This window comes from Aethalodelphis obliquidens, unplaced genomic scaffold (genome assembly GCF_003676395.1).
Source record: "Aethalodelphis obliquidens isolate GAN/ISIS:26980383/991018 unplaced genomic scaffold, ASM367639v1 scaffold3, whole genome shotgun sequence".
NCBI classification, from domain to species: Eukaryota; Metazoa; Chordata; class Mammalia; order Artiodactyla; family Delphinidae; genus Aethalodelphis; species Aethalodelphis obliquidens.
In genome coordinates this window covers 33,598,792-33,615,180 of record NW_020837947.1, presented here as the reverse complement: position 1 = coordinate 33,615,180, position 16,389 = coordinate 33,598,792, and the positions used below count along the sequence as shown (strand labels likewise).

Below are 16,389 nucleotides of genomic sequence, written 5' to 3'. Positions count from 1 at the left end.
CTAGGTTTCAACAGCCCTACAATTACAAAGGTCTTCCTCATAATCAGCTTATATCTCTCACCAAATAGCTTCAAACCACTAGTTATTATCGTACTTTACTATCTATAAAAAAACAAACTAAATCCCTCCTGTATATTCCCAATATTCTAAGATTTTAAGAAACTTATCCAGTCTCCCACAAATCTCAAGATATATTTATACGATGTACCTTTAGCCATTCTGACATCATTTCTTCAACTTTACCAAATGTCCTAGTAATTATATGCTGCCTTTTGTTATTCTAATATTTCAGATATGTGTCAGCCACTCTTAGGGCCAATCTCGAAAATGTCAGAACTTTCACCAAGTCTAGACATTAGGACAATTTCACATTATCTCATTCCTTTCTCTCCCCACCCCCACGGTATCCAATGTGAGCTGATCATATATTAAATGTTTAATCAGTTTGGCTTTGAAATAGTCCTCTCAAATTATTTCTCAATGAATTGCCCACTGTAAACTGCATGTTTCTAGGCATAGATTAATTCCCTCCAACATTTTCCCTTCATTATAATAAATGGAAAATTACCAGATTTTTTTTTCTCAAAAAGAAATAGTTTCAGAGATAGTAAAATCTCTTGTGGAAATTAAACATGATACAAGGTTCCAGGCACTTCATATGACAGTATAAATAGATACAGGAAAATACTATAGCATGGCAGCATCAAAAAGAGCTTTGTGAGCAATGACTAGTTGGCCTTTGAAACACTGTAGTGATATATTTCACCAGACAAAATTTTTGTACTTTCAAATTATTCATTTTTTAAAAAATCATGCTTCTCATTTCCAATGCTACATGACGATGTTCCCATGTAGTATAGGAACAAGGCTATTACATTTGCCTGGATAGATAAAACACTTTATGGCCAGAAGTTTCAGACCAACCATTTTCATTGACCCTCAGCTGGCAACAGTTGGTACTGCGAAAGGTCAGCCTCTCTCTGGTTGTTTTTTAGAGCAATCTGCACCTAATTATACTAATTTTACTCTCAATGTATTGCTTAATTATCTATTGCTCCAGAAGGAATGACATTTCCTTTGGCTGAGAAACTAGCTGTATCACACTACATTAGCAGTGACGAGCCTCACCAAGGGCAAAGTGATGGCTGACTTTCCTGTTTTGGCAGGCCTACTCAGGAGGCACCGTGTCAGCACCTGGGGAGATTACTGAAAGACTGGCCCAACTGCCACAGCTTTGATGGCAATCTGCATAGAATTACCAGTCACACATTAAACAGCCTCATTTCAATTCACCAAAATGAACGGTGCCACCAAATCTCCCCACACAATTCCCTGCTTTCAGTAACTCCACTGTTGAATTTCTCTGTCCAACCCAATGATGCATGCCCACCAAGCTCTGTAATGATGGATGGAGTCATTAGCATTTTAGTTTCTACACTGAACCTGAGGCCAAAGCATATGGTCTGACAGATGTTCCAGCAATGGGTTCTATTTGACTTGTCATGTAGGTGTCCACTTACACTGGACCTTCATGAAAGAATACTAATTTGTAAGTTACAGTCCAACTCCTGTTTCAACTCTTTCACATCCTCGAACGTTATAACGTGTTCTGATAATAGAACACTCAGAACATGCTTTATTCTATATTTCAGTTTACACTGATGATTAAAAATCACCCTTGAACCTAATCAAATGACTTCAAATGGACAAGATGGACAAAAATGCAGGTAATGTTTGTACTAGGCTATCGCCATCTACGGCAGGGGTCCCCAACCCCCGGGCCACGGACTGGTAAGGCTTAGCTCCCCATCGCTCGCATTGCCACCTGAACCATCCCCGCCATCGCTCGCATTGCCACCTGAACCGCACCCCCTACATCCGTGGAAAAACTGTCTTCCACAAAACCGGTCCCTGGGGCCAAAAAGGTTGGGGACCGCTGATCTACAGCATGATTAGTACTGCCAGTGATTTGGGTATTTGAGGAAATGTTTCATATACTCACTTTCTCCTCATTCATGGTTTATTAAAGTAAACTATATACAGCAAATTGGATAAATCTTAACTTCTGACAAATGTATATACACCCATAGACCCAAAGCCTCAATAAAGCTATATGACATTTACCTTACCTCAAAAAGTTTCCCTGCTCACTTCCGGTTCCTAATCACCCCCCAACCCCAGTCAAATACTGTTCTGATTTCTAGCACCATAGATTAGCATCTAGAGAGTCATGCACTCTTTTGTGTCTCTTCTCTTCCAGAAAGCATAACATTGCTGAGCTTTATAAGTCCTGGTATCAGTAGTGCACGCTTTCTAATTTATTGCTGAGTAGTGTGAATGAACCACAAATTGTTTATCCATTTTCCTGTTAACGGACATTTGGGTTCTTTACAATTACTGGTTGTAATGAATAAAAAAGCTGTTATAAACATTCTTCCACAAGTCTTTTTGTGAACACATGCTTTTATTTCTCTTATGTAACTACTCAGGAGTGGAACTTCTGTGTCATACGTTATTGTTCCCTTATATATTCACTTTTTCCTGCGATCACTTTATCTACTATCCATATTATTGTGTTGAAATAAAAAGGACGTGACTAAAATTTTTAACCCACGAACATATATAACCTATTTTTTTTCTTTCCTGTGAGAAAATTATCTGGTACCTCTCAGGAATATAAACAGACATTTTTATTATTTTATTTCACTATAAATTGAACACTGAAAAACATTAAACATTAAATTGTACATTAAAATCTCACTGATGATCTTATTTCCTATAACCTGGGTTTTATCATAAGCCTTAAGTTATGATCCACAAATTCTCTACCATTGGGGGTTCCTTAGGAACACAAAATGGTATAGTTTTAAAACTTGTTGTAAGCATTATAAAACATCTGTTCATGTGGGGAAAACTGCAAATTGTAAGCTGAAAAAAAAAAGTTGTGTTCATATCTAGAATGCAAGCTACTTCACTGAGCGTTATGAAAGAAAATGAATTTGGAAATTCTCTAGGAGCAACTAAAGACTTTATCCCAACTCCCTTATCCAATATGAACTGCATAACATACTTTTTTAAACTACATCCCACAAAACCTCATGATTTCACCAGATTTATAGCTTGCTGACACCAATGGACTTTTTTTTTTTTTAACACTAGAGCATGATATATTTTATCGAAGGTATTTCTTTTGGTTGTGCTATATACATTATGCATAATGCTACACCAATGGACTTTTAAAAACATTCATCCATATTGTTTTATGCATCAGTAGTTTGCTCAGCATGTGCAAGGAGGTTAATTTGGCTTATGTATTTTGTCATTGTTTTCTAAATGTCTAGAGTGAATGACCTTCTTTTAAGACTCTCTAATTTTATAATCTGAGATCTTGCAGGAAAGAAAACTCTGTAAAGGGACTTCCCTAGTGGTCCAGTGGTAAGAAGTTTGCCTTCCAATGCAGGGGACGAGGGTTCCATCCCTGGCTGGGGAACTAAGATCCCACATGCCACAGGGCAACTAAGCCCACGCACCACAACTACTGAGCTCACGTGCCACAAACTACAGAGCCCATGTGCTCTGGAGTCTGCACGCCACAACTAGAGAGAGAAAACCTGCACACCACAACTAGAGAAAAGCCTCTGTGTGGCAACTAAGACCCAACGCAGCCAAAAAGATAAATTAAATAAATAAATATTAAAAAAACAAGAAGAACACTCCCTAAAGATATAGCAGACCCACTATGATATGTCTTATGGACTATCCCAGATTATCTCAGGTAAGTCACTAAGTGTTTGCTTTTTTATGCTCCATTCTTTAATTTACCTAATTTGTATGTCATTTTAAACAATAAAAATGACTGAAATATCAACTGTAAGCTAAAGACAATAAACAAGTGCGAAGTTATTCTCTAAATGTATTTCTATACATAAATTACTTTGAATGTCATATACTATCAGGTATTCATGGCAGTTGTAGTGTACCATTTTTCATTTAAAATAGAAAATTGGAAGCTTTCTAGTTTTTGCTCTTTTACACCATATTCAAACATTTACCAATTGAAGCTCAATATTATTATATTATATAAATGATTTGGAGGACATAAAAAGTTGATGGCCATTTTTATTACACCTGACCATGGCAGGTGTAACAGCTACTCCATTATTCCATTACTTTTGTAATAGGATGCAAAGACCTTTCATTCTGAGTTACTTCAGAGTACATTCGTTCACAGCAGTCAGCAGAAACTTTAAGCAGTTGTTCTCACAATGATACTTAATTTGAGGAATGATTTTTTTCCCACACAAAACTAATAACTTAAAAATTTTAGGGGGATTCCCTGGTGGCGCAGTGGTTGAGAGTCCGCCTGCCGATGCAGGGGACGCAGGTTCATGCCCCGGTCCGGGAAGATCCCACATGCCGCGGAGTGGCTGGGCCCGTGAGCCATGGCCGCTGAGCCTGAGCGTCCGGAGCCTGTGCTCTGCAATGGGAGAGACCACAAAAGCGAGAGGCCCGTGTACAGCAAAAAAAAAAAAAAAAAAAAAATTTACATTCCTCCATGAAACAAAAAAAAGGTGATCAAAGCCATGTCTCAGACCATCAAAAATAATGTAGAGACCTGGTTTAGCATCTTACAGCTGGAAGGGATTTTGGTCTCTACCCACACCTCCTTTAATAAATAAAAAAATCTATGGTCAGGAAAAGTTCAATGAATTCTCTAAGCCAATATAATTAACTGGGTTATAAGAATTAAAGAGTTAGAATTAAGGTTAGAATTAAGAACTGGGCCCGTTGACCTTTAGGAAGTTGTTCTACACCAAGCAAAAATAACTTGACATCTATCTGTGTGTGTTGGCCTATAGATGCATTGTCGAATCAAGATTCTTCTTCCTTTATTATGTTTCTACTAGTTTCAGCAAAAGATGGATCATTTTTTTTAATCATTGGCCACTTTCTGATTCACTCACTCTATAGATGTACACATATCAATTACATCTATATATCTACACCTTTATCTCTATGTCTCAGTCTTATTTATTTGAAAACAACCCTAAACCAGGCAATTGATAATCTTCAATGTTTCTTAAATATGGAGAAGAATGATTCAAGGGAATAAGTTAAGGTAATTTAAGTGGTATTATTGAAAAAGGCAGAAAAGCTTTTTCATGAATAAGCATGTAAATTGCTGAAGAATTGGGCAATGTCAAAATAGACGAGAAATATATAAGTTCACCTCGGAAAATGTAAAGAGAAAGAAGAGGAGAAAAAAGAAAGCAGAACAGAAATTGAACAGAATACTTTTGTCTCTCATCTTTATTTAAAAAATGGCAAGAGGAAAATTTTTTAAAACTATAATGAAATGAGCCAATTTACAAAAGTAAGAAACAAACAATAAGTGAGCAGTATTTTGACTGCAACCCACTCACACCAGCGGGGCCAGAAAGTCTTTGTTGCCACAAGGCAGCTGGTGTCTAAGTACACAAAACCCTTTTTATTTCAACGTCCCATTAAATCCTGGGGCGTAAACCCAGGGGCAGACTGCAGAGTCTCTGGTTCTCCAAGACAAGACTATATAGGTAACAATAAAAATTAAATGCCAAAAATGTCTCTACCTAAATGACAAACGACTAGCAAAGTAATTAGAAAATATATCTAAACACATTCTTAATACTATCAGTATATAGGCTGAGAGAGAAAGTAAGAGGGATTCTAACTAGATGTTTAGATGATGAAACAAGTTGTACATTATACAATACACTCTACAGGAAGAATTATCTTATATTTAAATACCTGTAGTGGAAATTAGCATAATCACAGGGAAAAAAGGAGAGAGTACATTTCCTTTTCACGTATTCAGGATGGTATCCTGATATGCACATATTAAATAAATTACAAAAGTAGCTATAATTAGATTTATATGAAATACATCTGTTATAACATCCGATTGGATGTGGGAATTGAATGAAAAAACACATTTATAACACCCAGTACAATATCAGGCATTATACTGGTATGATTTCAATAATCATTGATTATAATTATGATCCCAACTTCCTGAAACCTAATGATGATCCTTGACACTAATTTTCTCTCTCTAAAGATATCATAAAATAAAGCCTGATGTCTATGTTCAAGAAACTAAGGTAATGATTTTCCTTTTTGGTCTCTATTGGCATTCTCAGGAATTTAAAATTCTAACTAATTAAATCCCTTTCCTCATTCTGATGCAAACAGAATTAAATAATAATAATAATAAAGGTGCTCAGAGAATATTATTTCTTACATTCTAGCTTCAAATATTCTGCCCTAGGTCCAGCCTCAAGGCTTTAGTTGCTCTTAGCTCCTCCCACCTCCCCACCCACCTCTGTCCTAGGATTGACAGATATTCTCTGAGGATATGGCACATTCCTTAGTCACTGTTTTCTCACAGATTCTTTTAAAGCTCTTTGTATGCACCATTTACATTTCCCCAACATGTATGCTAAACTGCAATTCATTAAATACACATTTTTTGCGGATTTATGTGCAAGGCAAATATCTTGTCCTCAGATCTGTGATTAACCCTTATACACAAAAATCCTGAAAAACAATTTTAGTTGGCTCTCTTCCAATTCACATTTCCAGAAATACTCCCAAAGGTTTCTTAAAATACTTTTGAAAACTTTATCAGAGTATGACAGTTCCTGCTTAAGTACTATGCTCTTGTAAGTTGTTTTCAAAATGTTAAATGAGACATTTTTCATTTTTTTCCTATTTTGAATGGATCTAGAAAAATTGTTTTTACAGTTTGGACATAACATTAGAGAATTATGATTCTCTAAGGAGTTAATGAGTAACTCACCCAAATACTTATTAACTATACATTTCCATTCCAAAAGTGGAAATATCTGAAATGAATCTGCAGCGAATTAAATCAAACCTACACAAAAGACAACCTGTCACACACATATTCCACCCCCCACCCCCACACACACATATACAGGGAAAAAGAATATGTGATTTTTTAAAAAATCAAGTGTACCCTTTAGTTCAGCTGCCAATGCGGCCTTACCTGCAGCCATAACTTGTTATGTACAGCGTCTCTCCCTGTAGCGATACACTGAAATGTAGCATTCTGCCCTGCATTGACCTCTACGTCCCCCAGACGGAGGAAATGAGGAGATTTATCTGTGAAGACAAGAAAAAACTTACTTTTTTCCACATGAAGAAAACATGCCGTGTTACTTTTTCCCAACAGAATAATGTTGTTCATACTTTTACCTTTGGCCAAGACTAATGTGGTATGGACGAAAATTTCAGTTTTCTCTGTGCTGAAAGACACTGTTGCCTCTCTCACACTAAGTTCTCTTTTTTAAATAGCTTTATTACGTATCGCCCCATAATTGCTAGAGCAATTCTATACAGAGTGAGCACCCAACGATTACTGCTGGAGGACCCCTGTAGCACGTTGCATACGGGTGATAATAATAGTTACAAGTCAAAGCAAACAAAAGAGATCAAATAGGCACAAAGCAGAGCGTAATAGAAAACTATAAGAAAAACACAGAATGACAGCTCAAAAACTGACATATACATGGCTGTTGAACTATTAAGTTACAATTTAAGCAGTTACATCTTTCTTTTCTTTTCTAAAGAAATTTCAATAACTATAATCCTCTAGTACTTCAAAGAACAAGGTAAGGGACTGTTTTTCTTCCTCTCAGAGTATTAGCTTAACTGTTGTTAAATCCACCTCTTATTCCTTCATAGTCCTAAGAAAGTTACCCAAAAGAAATATTAGACCAACAAAAAAGTGATGACTGCCATCAAAATATACATGAGTTACATGACTGTCAAACAAGCATTCTCTATAATTACCTTTTAAAACTGAAGCTTATTCAGGTTTTCAACTGAAAGAAAACATAAACGGGAAAAGCTAAGCCTCAGTGAGTAAAGATAGTGCATGAAGGATCATATCACAATGAAACTACTGTTGTGCTCAATTTCTGTATTTTTTAACTTGTTTACTCATGAAAGCCCTTCTTTAATATCTTCTTTCAAGAAGTGTAAATGAACAGTAGATGGAAACACCGTTCTCATATATGAATGGATTGAAGGAGTTTAGTAAACCAGCTTGAACTTTGAGTGAGATAATTTCTCCTTTTTCTTAGAATACACCACATGTAATAAATCATTTCACCTTTGCCTGCTACATCCTTCTCCAGTGCCTCACCTCAGTAGGTGCTTCAGAAAAAGGAATGCTTGCACTAGAACACAAGCTAGAACAGTGGTTCTCAAATTGTGAACTCAAGACGATCAGCATTAGTATCACCTGGGAACAATCAGAACCCGGTGAGGGGCCAAGCAATGTGTGATTTGCCACATCCAGTTGGTGATTCTGAGGCACACTAGGGTTTGACAACCAGTTAGCAGGAGCAGGAGCCTTGGCCCCTGGTACGGTGCCCCCTGTGCATGCTGCTTACAAAGTATTAGAGAATTTCCACCAGGAGGGTTACTGAACAGATCATCTAGAATTCATGGGCCCTATAAATCACTGCTGTTGGGAGATATAGCTTAAGTCTGAATTTATACCAACCGTTTTATGCCTGGCTCTACTGAATGCATGCAGTAATTGCCTTTCAGAGTATGTGATATAAACACAAAAGTAGTTACCCCATCTGAAGACCAATCAATGTGCATCTAAGGACATACCAAACTATGTGTTAACAAATTGAGTTTCTTGTTTTGTGTGCTTTCTATTGTTTTGTTGTTTAATATGAATTAGCCAGAAATTTATTATGACATTAAAAACTTAGTCTTAAGTTTGGAATAAGATGAGTTAATTCATTTTCTTCATTTCACCCCAACTTTCAACTTAGCAGATCACATAAGTTGGTGAGGCTTCTTCTTATTTTCTTTTCACTGAACTGATTTGTTATTCTTTGCTTTCCTAGGCAATTTAATAATACCAAAAAAAGGAAAGAGTCCTACCTATAGTTTCATTTACATTTTTAATTTTTTCTGTCAAAAATAATGTCAACTAAATAAACTGAAGATCTAACAGGCTTTATTAGGGGATTCATGAATCAGGCAGCATCCCAACTATTAACTATAAGACAGATCAAAGGGGTTGTACAAAATGGAAGGTTTTTATGAGAAGAAGAGTGGGGCAAGGGAGCCACTAGCAAAAAGAAAAGAAGTAATTATTTTTAGGCCAGGACATCTTCTTTGAGGAAGAAAAGGAACAGCAAGGGTTTTATGATTCAGATCACCTCTTCTTCCTCTGGGAGATGGAGAGGGATCACAGGACAGATTATCCTATTGGTGCTTGACCATGAAATCCAGACTAGTCAATTAAGATAACATTTCCGGAAGAAACTGAAACTGCAGTTGGATCAGGTATAAATCTAGGTTTTGTATTATGAACTTTTAGCATGAGTGACGCCATTTTGGGACTGTGGTTTTCTTTTGAACAGTAATTAATTAAAAGAATCCTTTAACATGTGTAGTACAAGTCTGAAAAATATTTGATTCAAAAACTCTAGAAATATTTCAGTGTTCTTTTAAAACTGAACAGAAGGCTAGGAGTAACAACAACAAAAGAGAGAGCAATGACCAAGTGATAATCAATAGTCACGACCAATATAAGACAAGTGTTGAAAGGATATAGAAAAATACAATTCTTAATCACAACCTACCACAAGGATAACTCAGGACTTGGATGTCATCAATGGCAATATAACCACTTCTTCCTCCTGAGACTTCAGCTTCAAATATTACCTGTCAGGAAGAAATAGAAAACACTTACAACAATCATTTTTAAGGAATTTTCACAGTGAAAGAAAAATAGCTATAACACACTTATGAAAATTACAATTTAATTTTCATCCAATAAGAATTAAAATTTCATCTTATAATGTGAGTAATTTCCTAAACCTTGTACAGGTAAACAACATTTTTTTGAAGAGCAATTAAATTATTGAGGCCAAGCAGTTCTCACTAAATTTCTTAAGCAACTATTATTAAGTGTTGTAGATTTCCTGAATGGGCAATATACAGGCAGAATGAATAGGCAGATATAGCAAATCTCATATCTCTAAATTTTCCCTTATTGACTTTTTCCATTTTTGTTATTTATTTAACATATATTGAGCACCTACAAATGTGCCAAGCAGTATGCTAACCAGCAAAGACATCAACTGATCTAAGCTTTTAAATAGCTGAATTTTCAAAGACAGAGGTCATCAGATAGATTAGTGTTACTCCAGGCAAAAGGAACCATATACAATGGAATAGAACAGAACTCTGTGTTTGGGAAACCAAATGAATGTAATCTGTATAGCTACAAAGACTCAAGAGGGAAGAGATGAAATTAGAGAAGTAGGCATGGAAGACTTTGAATACCATGGGAGTGAAGTCAGGAGTATATCCTGTCAATGATTAATCAATTAAAATATATATATATTAAATATATATATTATTAATAAATATTTTAATAAATATATTTTTAAAAATCAATGTTCAGATATAAGCTAATGTTTTAGAATTTTGTTGTTACAGTCAATCACAGAACTTCGTAAAGACTTTCCCTTAGTAACGTGTGCTGTGACTCTTCGAGAGAAAACGGATTAAGCATGCCACATTTCAACATTTTATTTCACTATGGGCTCCTTTATTCATGGAGAGACATAGGTTATCTTTGGACTGTTTTGCAAAACGTTTTAGGAAACATATTGGAAATTGATATTTAAAGTAGGAATAAAATATAATCAAATTGGTGTATTACAAATATTTTTGGCTCAGGACTTCCCTGGTGGCGCAGTGGTTAAGAATCTGCCTGCCAATGCAGGGGACATGGGTTCGATCCCTGGTCTGGGAAGATCCCACATGCCGTGGAACAACTAAGCTTGTGTGCCACAACTACTGAGCCTGCGCTCTAGAGCACACGAGCCACAACTACTGAGCCCACGTGCCACAACTACTGAAGCCCGTGCGCCTAGAGCCTGTGCTCCGCAACAAGAGAAGCCACTGCAATGAGAAGCCCGCGCACTGCAATGAAGAGTGGCCCCCACTCGCCGCAACTGGAGAGAGCCCGTGCAGCAATGAAGACCGAACGCAGCCAAAAATAAATGAATAAATAAATAAATTTAAAAAAATAAAAATAAATATATTTGGCTAAAAGGTGGAGGATGGCCCCAAAGAAGGTAAGACTAGAAACAAATAATATGCTAGTAACAGTGAACACAGAAAGATGAGAAGAAAAAGGAGAGATAAAAGAAATAATACTAAGGAAACAGACAAAATAGAAATTATTGATTCATTAGTTGTTTAGAAATAATAGGAAAATTCTCATTCCTGGCCTGGGCCCTTAGGTAGATAATGCTATTGTCTGTTGTCAAGAAGGAGGAAACTTCCCACAGGTCTCATAGAAATGGCACCTAAGAAGTGGCCAAAGCAGGTAGCTTTTATGCTTTTTAGACAAAGAAACAATAAATTTGTGAGGAAGTGACAGGAAATAGTTTTGGGTGCTCAATTAGTGAAGAACCTAAACAGAGTTTGGACCTGGGGTAGTAAATTAGTGAAGTGGCAAGGTTTGTTTACACAGACTTTTCAGCTCCGCATTCTCTATCTCTGCTAAGAGATAAGAGTGATAAGGGTGTTCTTCTACCGCCAGATGCAGGGGGTACACCTTTCACATGAGAGATTTATTTCCTGTTTTCAGAAAGACAGAAAGAAGGGTCAGAGTGTCCCTCTTGCCCTGGCCATTTCTTAAGAAACTAATTGAAAATAATCAGTATACCGTTGAGGCACATTTTGGGGCAGCCTACCCCATGACCCAACACTATCAGGATCCCTAGCCAGAACACGTGATACAGAAAAAGATACAAATTTGAGGGAGAAGATAACTAAGTACATTTCAGACATTTCAGATTCCATTAGCCTAGGATACATATGGGGTAAATGCTTAGGAGATAACTAGACAGATATATCTCAAAGAGAAGAGATGAGTTTAAAATAAAGCTATAGATTTGGAAGTCATCATCATGGCAGTGAGTAAGCTATAGATTTGAAAGTTACAGGGATTGGTGAGTAAGACGGCATAGAAGATAAAAAGCAGCAAACCATGAAATGGAAGGCAAGAAGACAGCCAGCAGAAGTAAGGCCAACAAAGTACGATTCAGACAGAAGGGTGGAGGAAGGCACTCCCCCCAGTCAGGCAGGTCAACACTCCCACCAAAAGGATTAGAAAAGGCCAGATAAATTACAATGACCATAATTTTAAAACATCAGATATCTGCATAAACAATGGCATCTAGATGAGCACAAATTTTAGGAGGACAGGATCTCTCGAGTGTGATCCCAGGATCTTCTTTCCCATGGGACTATTTGCCGATTCTGGAAACAGGCTGTGGTTCTAGCTCAGCACAGATTTAGGGCCTCTATGGGAGAAAGTGAAAACAATGAAGCTTGCTGTAACTGTGTAAAAATAGAACAACAAACTAGAAATTTAAGAGTCTGAATAAAATAGATGCAGACTACAGCAAAAAACATGAGCTGTAGGAGAGAGGTCAAGGAAAACTAAAAAAGTATCAATTAAAGTTAGCCATTAAAGGTTCTCTGGTAATTTCTGACACAGTTTTACTAAAGTGGAGGGGGATAAGTTTGATTGTTTTTACTGAGCTCTTACTATACTCAAGAGACTGTTCTAACTGAGCATGCTCATTCATGCTCACATCTGCTGTTGTTTCCCTCCTCTCTTTCTCTCTCTCTCTCTCTCTGCACACACACAAATTCATTACATCTTCACTACAATCATATGAGGTAGTTATTATTTTTATCCTCAATTTAAAGAAAGTTACGTGACTGCACCAAAGTCTAACAGCTAACAAGTCGTAGAGTCAGGGATGGACCCAAGTCAACCTCCAGGATCTAATCTTCCATCAACTTCACTACACTTCCTCTCAAGATCAAGAAACAAACACAGTAGAATGTTTAATTTAAATAGACTTTAAATTTCCTTTAAAAGTCTAATATGTTAAATTTTTAAAGTGTTATTTTAAATAGCAAACTAATTAGATATTCTATTGACTAAACAGCAGTATCATCAATCAGCATTACATCCTTCCCATTCTCATACCATATCTACATCCACCCCAAAGCCAATGACAATGGGACACAGCAGGCTGGGTGGATGGTTCACCTCCCCTCCAATCACTCCCATCATAAGCTACCTCCTGTGTTAGTTCTTTTCTACTTCAAGTTTGCCCTTTATGACCATTAATTTCCCTGGAATAAGTTAAAGCTGAGAAGTAGGAGAATGAGGTTTTTGGGGGAAGACAAATATTTCATGATGAAAGGAGGGCTAACCTATAAAGACAGAAATATATGTGTGTGTATGTGTGAGTGTGTGTATGTGTGAGTGTGTGTATACATATCATTTGCATTTCATGTGAAGGTATTTGATATGATAACAACTGTCAGGTCACTTTCTAAATATTGGAACAAAGGTTTAGCAAGAAATAGAGGAGGGAAGTGGAGACTTTCAATAATGTATAACTTGGAGCAACTGTGGTACAGGCCACTTTCTTGGGGGTGAGAAAATTTGTATTTGACACACAACTCTCCTATTTACAAACTCTTGAGCAAATCACATAACCTTTAAGAGCCAAGTCCCAACCCCATAATATGGAGATAATGCAGCTTTCATTATAAAGTTTTGTGAGGATTAAACGGTAGCATCTGTAGAAGTGCTAAATAAACCAAAAGGTAAGATTATGAACATTGTTAATATAGGACATTTGTATAAGTATATTCCAGGGAAACAAGTTTTACTTGCTCGAATGGTAGTTCAAGGAAAGGGAAAGTATAGAAAGAAAAAATGAGAAAATTATTTTTGGAAAAAATACAGTCTTATGAATAGACCACACAGCTGAATAATTAATCAGTTAATTATTTCAGGTTTGTTACAGTCAGCATTAATTAAATTATTTTAATTCTATGCTTATCTTAGTTTTACTTTCTCGAATTGTTTTACTTGGTAGGTGGTAAGTTTAAACATGTTTACTACACCCCTGAGGAAAAGTTTCTTATTTGTTCATTTAAATTGAGCTTTATTCTGGACAATAAATTTAGGCCTTGATTTAAAAGGGAGTGAAAGAATTGGTTCTTTAGTAAAGAAAAATAAAGTTTCTCTTTTTAGTGACTCATTTTCCCTAAGTGTTGTCTCTGCCTCATTAACTAGAGCAAGAGGAATTTTCTAAGATCAGATTCCTTTAGTGCTAAGTATCTAATCAGCTTTATCACTTTATCAGAGCCCTCACCTTGTAAGTCTCTTCTGTCCACTCAGGGAAAACCAATCTCAATAGCTTAATTATGCAAAACTTGCTTGGGCTAATGCTCAGGTCAGAGCTAATGCTCGGTGTCAAATAGAAAACTAGGGCTTCCCAGGAGAAGACAGCAAGGGAAGCCATACCAGATGTCAACTTGAACCCATCCAGGAGGCCAGCCTGAGAACAGAATGAAAGGGCTCTGCTTTTCATGCTGTTTCCACTCTACTCTGTTACCTAAAATACTGAAGGTGATGATTCTAATCAAATTTTTGCTACTCTAGCAACATTCTTGGATTACTAACTAAATAAGTGAAGTCAAGTCAAATTAAAGGAAGGGAGGAGGCGAACCCTAAAGAACAAGAACAACTTTATCTTTTGGCAAACTGAATTAACGCAGAAGTACCTCATACAATGGAAAGCTGAACTCAAAGTAAGGAGCCTGGGCTCTGGTTGCTGGTTTGCTATCACATGTAACCCAGGCAACTAATTTAACCATGTCTTCAGAGCCTCAGATGGGCAACACTGGCCTTGCCCATAACTCAGGTTTGTTGTGAAGATTGAATGGTATATGTGAAATGATTAAATGATATATGGAATGCCACGTAAGACAAGACATTATGGATATGAGAAAAATCTGAAATAAAAACTTGCACTTAATTTTCTTTCAATATATCACAGTGTTAAAAGTGTAGGCTCCAAAGTCAGATATACGTTGAGTTCACATTCTTTAAATGTTAACTTTAACTTATAGAAAAACATATGTAAAGTTACTTATGTAACTTTAACTGATGTACAGTCTAAACCTAAGTTTCCTTTTCTATAAAAAGAAACTATTAGTATCCACCTCAGGGTTAAGGGGGAATTAAATGAGATAACACACGTGAACCATTTAGCACAGCTCCTGGTACATGGTAAGCATTCTAGGTTAAGGGGCACCACTGCCATCATGGGAAGAAAACATCCATAAAGGACACATGTACTAAAATGAAATTTCTTCCCATTCCCTCCTCCCTTTTCAAAAACTTAACTCTCTGCCCTGAATTTGTAAAATTAAAAAAAATTTAAAAAACCTTAGAATAAACTGGTATTTCATTCCCATAAACCTCCTCAAATATGTTTTCTGTGATTTGAAGTTTTAAACACTGAATATTGTTAATGTAAAGTTCAAAGTAAATTACACATTTGCCTTCAAAGAATAAATGTAACAAAATGAAAACCTACAGAATAGAAATAGGTTTATTTCTATATGTTCCGGTCCAAATTTGGATAATGAATAAAACAGTCATCTGTAATAAAATAGTCACCTGAATAAAACAGTCATCTTAACCAACATTACTAAAGCTGCAGGTCCATCCATATCAGTGCTCTGATGTCAGTGTGAGGCCTCAAAGTAGGAGCTGTGCTTGACTCAACTTTGTGTCCTCAAAGCTTATTCTTACTACCTGGCACATAGCAGACATTCAATAGATGCTAGCTGAACAACAACAATAACAAATTATACATAGATATATACACACACACAATGTATAATATACATGAACATAAGTATGTTAGCATCATTAAACATAATTGACTTCTCTTTATCTCATGTAAACTCTAAACATTGGATTCTCAAGGATCCATCCCAAGCCACCTTCTCTCTTTTTGCCATACTTTTTACCCTGATAGGATAAAGGAAGATAAGCCTACAAAAAGACAGAGGAAACTGAGAAAAAATAAAGTGTGTAGAGATAAAAAAGGGAAATGGAGGTACATGGTATCATAAAAGCCAATAAAAGAGTATCTGAAGGAGAAGAGATGTCAGGACCAAATGCCGATCAAACACTAAGTAAGATGGAGATTAAAAATACCCTCATATATATCTTATAACTAGAAGTTGGTACACTGTAAACAACATATCCCCACTTCTCCCAAACCCCAGACCCTAGTATCCAACATTCTCGCCTCTGTTTCTTTGAGGTTTTTTTTTTTTTTTGATTCCATATATAAATGATGTCATACCAGAGAACACAAATTTCTGGTTATAAGATGAATAATTTCTGCGGATCTAATGTATAGCATGGTGATTGTGTTTAAAACTACT

The 16,389-nt window shown here is 36.3% G+C and overlaps 1 protein-coding gene across 2 annotated transcripts in view; it reads right to left on the bottom strand.

Moving 5' to 3' along the window:
- PTPRK (protein tyrosine phosphatase receptor type K) overlaps positions 1-16,389 on the bottom strand; it is a 569,502-nt gene that overhangs the window by 265,500 nt on the left and 287,613 nt on the right. For both annotated transcript variants that reach the window (XM_027086803.1, XM_027086811.1), the window contains exons 4-5: positions 9,675-9,756; positions 7,049-7,164 (exon numbers count right to left, since the gene is read on the bottom strand). In XM_027086803.1, the coding sequence (XP_026942604.1) occupies positions 7,049-7,164; positions 9,675-9,756 (198 nt within the window). The remainder of the gene's footprint in view (positions 1-7,048; positions 7,165-9,674; positions 9,757-16,389) is intronic.